Raw genomic sequence first — 8,758 nt, 5'->3', positions numbered from 1 at the left:
TCATATGACCAAAAAGGGACCAAAACTTCATAAAGACTAGATCTAAGAAAACAAAGAGAAAGTTCCAAGCCTTATACCTCAATGAATATGGTAATGATGTGAGAAATCTGGATCTACAACTTTCCTTTGATCAATGCTCTTTCTTCACCCTTCTTCTTCTTCTTTAAGTCTCACCAGCACACACTAAGCCGTTGTTTTTTTCTTCAAAAATCGACTTATTGTTATGTCGTGTAGCACACGTGCATCACTTAACCTCTCGCAACTGTTTTTTTGGAAGACTTCTAACTTAAAAACATGTCACATTCCAATGTTAAGGCACTTCTAATTTCAACCCTATAATTTAATTATATTGCGTTTGGTCCTTTAGTTCAAGAAATTGTGCATTGGAGCCCTAGTGGCATTTTTGTAATTTCGGTAGTGAGGAGTACGCCATGCATACTTGTATGTACACTGAGCGTAGTAGGGCGAGCCCTAGTACGCATCTATGTAGGTAGGGTGTACTTTCTAAAAGAGGAAACCCAAATTTTTAGGGTTTGGCTAGTATTTAAGCATCGTTATGGCCTCATTTCCCTTCACCTTAACAACCTCCATCCTCTCTTTCGTGATGTTAACCCTAGAACCACCTTGTGAAGCCATTTATAGCATTATAGTGTTGGTTTGTGAGCTTAGAAGAATAAGGAAGGAACCAAACTAATGTTGGAGAGAAGAAGCACCTTGGATCTGGGATTTATTTTTCATTGGCAAGTCTCCAGAGGTATAAAGCTTGCACCATTGTCTTCCAATCTTGTAGATCTAGAAATTAGGGGGGGGGGGGGTTTAGGTTTATGTTACTTTTTGGTCCCATATGTATCATCTTGTGCATGGCTTGTTCTTGTTGATTTGAGTTGTCCTTTCAGACCCTAGGAGGGGTCCTAAGGTATATAAATGAAGCCCCGTTGGTTAGAATTACTCCATGCATATTGTGGAAGGTCTTAATGGATTAAGACATTGAGTTAAGCACTTGTTATACTTGTAAAGTCATAAAGATGGAAACTTTACGACTCTATAGTGCATTTGAGCCTTAGATATGGAATATGGACTTAATTTCTTAAGCCATTAAGCACTTATTAGATTTTGAAGGATGCGAGGGTACGCCCCGCATACTCTGAGTACGCCCCACTTACTTGGTCAACCACCCCGATGGTGGTCGAGCTGCGAGGCCTCGTGTATGCCATGCGTACCTCCGTAGTACGCCCCGCGTACTCATGTTGGGTCATCCCGATGAGTTGACTCGACTGGGTTTGGCTCAGTTGACTTAATGGGTTAAATAGTTAACTTTGACCAAGTTTGACCATTGAGGGTATTTTAGGTATTTTTGGGATTTTGATGGAATTGGTCCTTGGTGGTTTTAGCTACCGCTTAGAGAGTTGAGTTTCAAAGTTAGGGACATCATCAATTTCCGTTCAATTTGTGAGGTGAGTTTCCTCCCTATACTTACGGTTCGAAGGCTCCAAGGTCAGCCCATTGGTTGATATTTACTGATATGCTGAGCATGGGATAGATATGTATGTTTATGCTAGTTGTTGTTATGCTAGACTGGTAGATCTGTAGGACTACGTGTGACTCTGTTTCATGATTATTTTTTTATGTTTATTTTCTGGTATATGTTGACATATTGTGTTGGTTGGGTTGAGGTTGTATTGCTCCGTACGGTAGCCAACAAAACCCGGAGCATTCCAGATATGAGCTGAGGTCCGGGTAGGGCATGCCAGACTCATACTAAAGGCTCATGAGCATTCGATATACGAGCAAGGACTGATCTGGTCAGGGAGCAAGCCAGACATAAGTTTTGGGCCCCAAGGTCAAGCTCGACTTATGCTGCGGGCTCAGGGTTAATCCATACTTTTATCTGTGGACCCATTGCATGTTGTTATTGCATATCTATGTTATTTGGTTATGTGTTCATATTTTGCGGGAACTCACTAAGCGTTGGCTTACAGTTTTGGGTTATGTTTCAGGTACTTCAGATGACCGCGCGAAGGCCAAGGCGTGACCGTACACATTCTCATATTTTGGGCTTATGATTTTGGGAACTCTGATGTGGAAATGCTTTTGAAAACTATGTTTGTAAACAATTTGTGAAATTGATGGGTTTTTAAAAGTTTAAATTTATCATGATTTTATGCGTGTTACAAGTTGGTATTAGAGCCTTGGTTTGAGTGAATTGGAGAAACACTCATGTGAATCCAATCTCAAACTAAGGAAAAAGATTTTAAAAATGACTTTCAAGTATTTTCAAAATAATCAAGGAGGATGTGATGTGTACGATTAACCAGATACAGTAAGTAGACCCCAAATTACCACACTTTTATTTGATATGTTATGTTATGATAGAACAACATGCTAGTTGTAGGATAAGGATATTAAGGAATTGCATGATAGAATTTCCTAATATATGATGCTTTATCTCCTATAGAGTTTTCTTACTTATTGTTGTAGTAGGACCCTTTTGAGTGTGAATTAACCACCAATAGAATATGTTAGTCACACGCTGCACGGGTTAAATAATTTTAGCTTGAAGGATTTGATCCTATTGTGAAACTCTTGTCTGAGTCCAACCGTTGTAGGGTGGAATCTTTTATTCTAAGATTATTTAAGTCATGTTTCATGTGGTTGTATTCATGCAGTAGTTAACTGGCACCAATGGGGGTCATTCAACAGTTGATGGCAGGGTGAGATGTGTACCCTATGATAGCCTAGGGAGTTTGTAGTGCTCATGTTGCGTTGTTTTGCAAGTGACGGGAGTACCATTATGAGTGGGTATGGATATAGCAGGCTAGTTTTGGGATGTCTTATCACTCTTGAGAGAGTGAGTATATGATGTATGGGTATCTTAGTTGTTGAAATTGTTTTGGGTGTTGTGATGATCCTTGAAACAAATACGGGTATGTGCGGAAGGTAGTATAGGCTTGTACTACTAAAAGCACACGACCTGTATGCGTAGCAAGGAAGTCACAAACCCCAAGAGGTAGTCTCGCCATATGGTTGTAACTATATGTGTGGTGTCATTTTCTGATATCTTGATTTGGAATGCAGTTCATTCGTATGTGTTTGGGGTATAGGTTGACAACTCTTTAATCATGATTATGTTGTCGAGATAAATAACATAAGGCATTCTTTCTTTTTATTTCTATGTTTGCATTTCTTCATTTGCACTTGCGTTCATCTCCTCCAAGGTTAATTTTTGTTTTGTTTTCTTGAGGACAAGAAAATGTTCAAGCTTGGGGAGATTTGTTAGGTGCATAAATTGCACCTTTTCATAAGCTAATTTCATGTTTATTTATAGCATTGCATTGCATTTTTAGTGTAATATTCATTCATTTTGCATTTAAGGACATTATCGAGGATCTATCGATATTTCATGATTTTTTGGATGTTTCAGGGTGATTTGAAGATTGGAGCATGCTTAGGATGGTCAAGGGAAGCTCTCGGTGAAATTCAGAACTTTCGGAGCTAAATTGAATAAATGAAGAAAACTGGAGATTAACTATCTTACAGTTCATTACACGGCCCGCGCTTTGGCAAGGCATACGTTACGCGGCCGTGTTTTGGAAGCTTTTCAACACATCAGAGTCATTACACGGCCTTGTAATGGCAAGGCATGTGCTACACGGGCCGTGTAACGTGATCTGATTGAAATTTAAATTCTTAACTTCCGATTTATCATGTTCTTCTGGCATATTCAAACATAACTTCGACTTCGAACTGTAGGGGCAATTTTGGCGTATCATATCATCATCTAGCATCTTGGAAACACATTATTTTACATTTTGTAAGTTAATTTGAAGATCAAACTAGTTGAATTTGTAGTTTCACTTAGACATGTGTGACTGATTTCTAAATCATTTCTGATTCTGGATTCCTAAGTGTTTGTTGTTAAGTTGTAATTTGCATTTGATTTTATGTTTATCATCTAGTAATCTTTGATTTGATCTTCATTATATGTTTGATTGGTTCTTTTTTCACTTCATCAATGAATTAGGGTTCTTATCAATCTAGTTAATCAAATGATGAAATTCGTATATGTTTTATGATTTGATGTTAGTAACATGCACTTAATTGGTTGTAATTAGATCAAAAATTATTGTAATCAAAGATTAGATGTTCATATTCCCGATCTTATGAGGAATGTTGGATATTGTTGGTAATTGTTGCAAGATCTTAATGTCATTTAATGATTTGATGCAAAAGCTTTTTTGAATTGAATCAATTAAATGAAGTTTTATTTAAAGAATATGTTTTGAATAAAACACTTTTGTCAACTTGGGTATTAGAGCTTGTTAATATCAAAATTACCAACCTAAATTGAACATGAATCACCGTCATATTACATCCTACAACATAATGCATGTATAGGAATCCGAATCGGAAATGCATTTATTTTATTGATTTTTAGTATTAATCTTGTTTACTTATGAAGTTTAATTCTAGTTTAAACATAACCCCACCCCCACTTTAATATTATTTGTATTATGTGTGAAAATATGGCTAAATAAGAAGTCTCGTATTCCTGTGGATCGACCCTGCTTATTCTATACTATATTTAGTGTAAGAAATAACAATGATTTGAGTTTTATTGTTATTATTTTATCCCATTATATGTTGGGTTGATAACCAAACAGTTCTCCAAGATAGATCTGAGGTCTGGCTATCATCAGGTGAGAGTGAGAGAGGAGTACGTGGAGAAGATCGCTTTCCGGACTCGTTATGGGAATTATGAGTTTGTGGTGATTCCCTTTAGGGGTTTTGAGGAGAGAATGGCTTTATGCTAAGTTCTCGAAGTGCGATTTTTGGTTACGCGAGGTCTAGTTCCTAGGGCACCTCGTTAACCAGGATGAGATTTTGGTCGATCCGGCCAAGATCGAGGTTGTGATGCAGTGGGAGGTTCTGAAATCTCCCTCGGAGATCGGGAGTTTCTTGGGTTTGGCAGGGTACTATCGTAGATTCATTCAGGACTTTTCCAAAATTATGGCACCCTCACTCGTCTAACAAGGAAGGAGGTGGATTTCCGATGGGGCCCTGAGTAGCAGTTGACATTTGAGACTCTTAGACAGAGGTTATGTGAGGCCACAATATTGAACCTCCTGGAGGGTGTTGAGGATTTTGTGGTATTATATGATGCATCCATCACCGGTTTAGGGGCGGTCCTCATGCAGTGAGGACGATTTCTTATGCTTCGCGACAGCTGAAGACATATGAGTTGTGATATCCTACACATGATTTGGAGTTAGGGGCGGTGGTGTTCCCCTTCAAGACTTGGAGACACTATCTATATGGGGTCTGTTATATAGTCTACACGGATCAAAAGAGTTTGAGATATCTGATGGACCAGCCAAACCAGAACATGAGGCAGCGCAAGTGGCTGGATGTAGTCAAGGATTATGACTGTGATATCCTTTACCATCTAGGTAAAGCGAACGTGGTAGCGGATGCTTTGAGCCACAGGTCGGCTGGATCTTCAGATGGAGTGTCGTGTATGAGGATATTGGTTGATTCTTCGCTATTGGATTTGATCAGGGAGGCTCGGGTTAAGGGAGTTTGGAAAGAGAGTTAGAAGAAAGAGAGGATCAGATGTGAGATTGACAGATTTGTCACAAATAGTCGAGGGCTGTTGATCTGGTGTGGTCAGGTTTGGGTCCCAGTTTTTGGTTGCATTAGGCAGATTGTGTTGGGGGAGGCTCATAAGTCTCAGTTTCTATTCATCCAAGGCCACCGAGATGTATCAAGATTTGATAATGAGCTATTGCTGGTCGTGTATGAAAAAGGAGATAATATGGTATGTCGAGAGATGCTTGACGAACATCATGGTTAAAGTTGAGCATCAGAGGTCGCATGGCAAGCTGTAGTCTCTACAGGTTCCCATGTGGAAATGGGAGCAGATTTTTATGGATTTTATTGCCAAGTTGCTGAAGACAGCAAAGGGTTTTGATGTCATATGGGTTATCGTGGATCGATTAACCAAGAGTGCCCACTTTTTGGCGATTCGGGAGAGTTCTTCGGTCGAGAAGTTGGCTGATGTATATGCTCACGAGATGGTTGTTTGCCATGGAGTTCTTCTAAAGATTGTGGAACGGCGTAGTCCTTCAGGCCATGGAGCTTATTCAACAGATCAAGCAGAGACTGCCGACCGCTCAGAGTCTGCAGAAGAGCTATGCCGACCGGCGACGATCCGAGTTGGAATCTCAGGTTGGCGATCTGGTATTACTAAAAGTCTCACCATGGAAAGGTGTGATACACTTCAGGAAGAGGGGGAAGTTGGCTCCCCGGAATATTGGGCCTTTTTGAATGATTGCCAGGGTTGGCAAGGTTGCTTACAGGTTGGATCTACCTGAGGAGCTCAGTCATATTCACATCACTTTCCATGTTTCGCAGCTACAAAAGTGTGTATTGGATGAGGATGCAGTGGTTTCCATGGACGATATTCAGTTCGATGAGCGTTTGAACTATGTTGAGAGGCCAGTGACTATTTTGGAAAGAAAGATGAAGCTCTACACAATAAGGAAACACCTTTGGTAGAGGTTCAGTGGCAGCATCGGAGGGGGTCCGAGTGGACCTGGGAGCCAGAGGCTGAGATACGGGAGCATTACCTAGAGATATTCGCCGCAGCAGACTTCGAGGACGAAGTCTAGTTCAAGTGAGGGAGAATTGTAACATTCCGATGTTAAAGTACTTCTAATTTCAACCCTATAATTTTATTATATTGCGTTTTGGTCCCTTAGTCCAAGAAATTGTGTATTGAAGCCCTAGTAGCATTTTCGTAATTTTGGCAGTGAGGAGTACGCCATGCGTACTAGTGTGTACGCTGAGCATACTAGCCCACGCCGTAGTACGTTGGGCATACATCTATGTACGCATTGCGTACTTGCTAAATGAGGAAACCCTACTTTTTAGGATTTGGCAGGTATTTAAGCATCCTTGTGGCCTCATTTCCCTTCACCTTAACAGCCTCCATCCTCTCTTTTGTGATTATAACCCTAGAACCACCTTTTGAAGCCATTTAAAGCATTAAAGTGTACGTTTGTATGCTTTGAAGAAGAAGGAAGGAACCAAAATCATCTTGGAGGGAAGAAGCACCTTGAATCTAGGATTTATTCTTCATTTGAAAGTCTCCTAAGGTATAAAGCTTACACCTTTGTCTTCTAATCTTGTAGATCTAGAAATGGGGGGGGGGGGGGGTATGTTGCTTTTTGGTCCTAAATGTCTAATCTTGTGCATGGCTTTGTTCTTATCGATTTGAGTTGTCCTTTCAGACCCTAGAAGGGGTCCTAAGCCATAAAAATGAAGTCCCGTTAGTTAGAATTACTCCAAGCATCTTGTGGAAGGTCTTAATGTATTAAGACCTTGAGTTAAGCACTTGTTGGAATTGTAAAGTCATAAAGTTGGAAACGTTAGGACTCTAGAGTGCATTTGAGCTTTGGATTTGGAATATGGACTTAAGTGTTAGATTAGGTGTCTAAGCCCATAACTATAATTGGTATGTATTTGATTTGATTGTAGCACGGTCCTTCTGGGTTGCCTTCACTCATGCAACTTGATAGGATGACTAGTGGAGAGACAGTAGAATTTATTATTTGAAATAATAAATTGGTACTCAAAATGATTTTAATAACATATTAATTGGAAATCATATTATTAATTAGTATTTAATCAGAAATTAATTTGATACTAATTTTGGGATTAAAGGAACTGATTAATAATGGAGGCATTGTTTTGCAAATCTTTGATAGTTACAAAATTGGGTTGATGGACTCCTTAATTAGGAGTGGACGAAATCATATAGGGAGGCCCTATGGATTTCGTCCAAGGCCTACTGGTAAGAAGTCCATGGGTTGTTTAAGCATTAAGCAGGAAATTAGGGTTTCCACCTGAAAACCCTAGCAGCCCACAGCTATATAAACCCCTTCATACACTATGAATTTCAGCCCTATGCTTCTTTGAAGAACCCTAGCCGATTTTCTTGTCTCTCCTCTCATCTTGTTGCTTTGGGTGTTTATGACTCCATTAGAGGTGCAACACTTGGTGCACTAAGCTTTCAAGAGTCAAGGATCTTCAAGGATTGTCTTGTTATTGCTACATAACAAGTGAGGTAATCTTCTAACCCTAATTTCATATAAATTTACAAAATTGTATGCTAGTTTTAGGGTTGTTGATTTGGTATTCAATTTGCATGTTCAGTTAGTGAAAAACCTAGATCCAAAGCAATTAGGGTTGCATGATCACATAGGAATGTAGATATGCTCAAAACCCATCAGGGGTGTCAGAGCCTAGGATGTTTTTCAATTTAATTGACGCAATAGTGAACTATCCAAAGAACAAGAAAATTGTTTTTTGCTGTCTGAAGCTGGAACTCGACGAGTTCAATGTCCAACGATGATTTGACTTGACAGTTTCCTATATTTTTGATTTTCAGATCAGGTTTTGATTAGGATAATTGCCATAATTCGGTTTTAAAGCCTAAAATCGAATTTTTTGAAATATAACATGATATCCTTATCAAAATTGAAAGATTTGGTTGAATTTTTGGATAATGATAAGATTATTTTCCTAATTTAAATTTAACCTAGTATTTTTAAAAGTTTTAAAATACACCCTTTGGTTTTATAATTTAAAATTTAATTAAATAGTGCTAATATTGAAATGTTAAATTTTAGAATCTTGGTATTTTTGCATAGTTTAAAAATACACCCTCATGGATTTAACTAAATTAAAAGATTAATTT

General features: G+C 38.8%; 1 protein-coding gene across 1 annotated transcript; it reads left to right on the top strand.

Moving 5' to 3' along the window:
• Nucleotides 1-5,900: 5,900 nt before the first annotated feature.
• On the top strand, nt 5,901-6,555 carry LOC145098146 (uncharacterized). The gene is made up of 2 exons (XM_079035818.1): nt 5,901-6,265; nt 6,357-6,555. Exons 1-2 carry the CDS (start codon nt 5,901-5,903, stop codon nt 6,553-6,555), a joined length of 564 nt encoding a protein of 187 aa, XP_078891944.1.
• The last annotated feature ends 2,203 nt before the right edge of the window (nt 6,556-8,758 follow it).

This window comes from Lactuca serriola, chromosome 4 (genome assembly GCF_051521515.1).
Source record: "Lactuca serriola cultivar US96UC23 chromosome 4, Lser_US96UC23_V15, whole genome shotgun sequence".
Lineage (NCBI taxonomy): Eukaryota > Viridiplantae > Streptophyta > Magnoliopsida > Asterales > Asteraceae > Lactuca > Lactuca serriola.
The sequence above is the reverse complement of the archived record's forward strand: the minus strand, read 5'-3'. Positions and strand labels throughout refer to the sequence as shown.

Coding starts and splice junctions, on each gene's coding strand:
- LOC145098146 (XM_079035818.1), top strand. CDS start 5,901: ATGTGGAAATGGGAGCAGATTTTTATGGATTTTATTGCCAAGTTGCTG. Junction 6,266..6,356: donor AAAAGTCTCACCATGGAAAG/GTGTGATACACT, acceptor GGTTGCTTACAG/GTTGGATCTACCTGAGGAGC.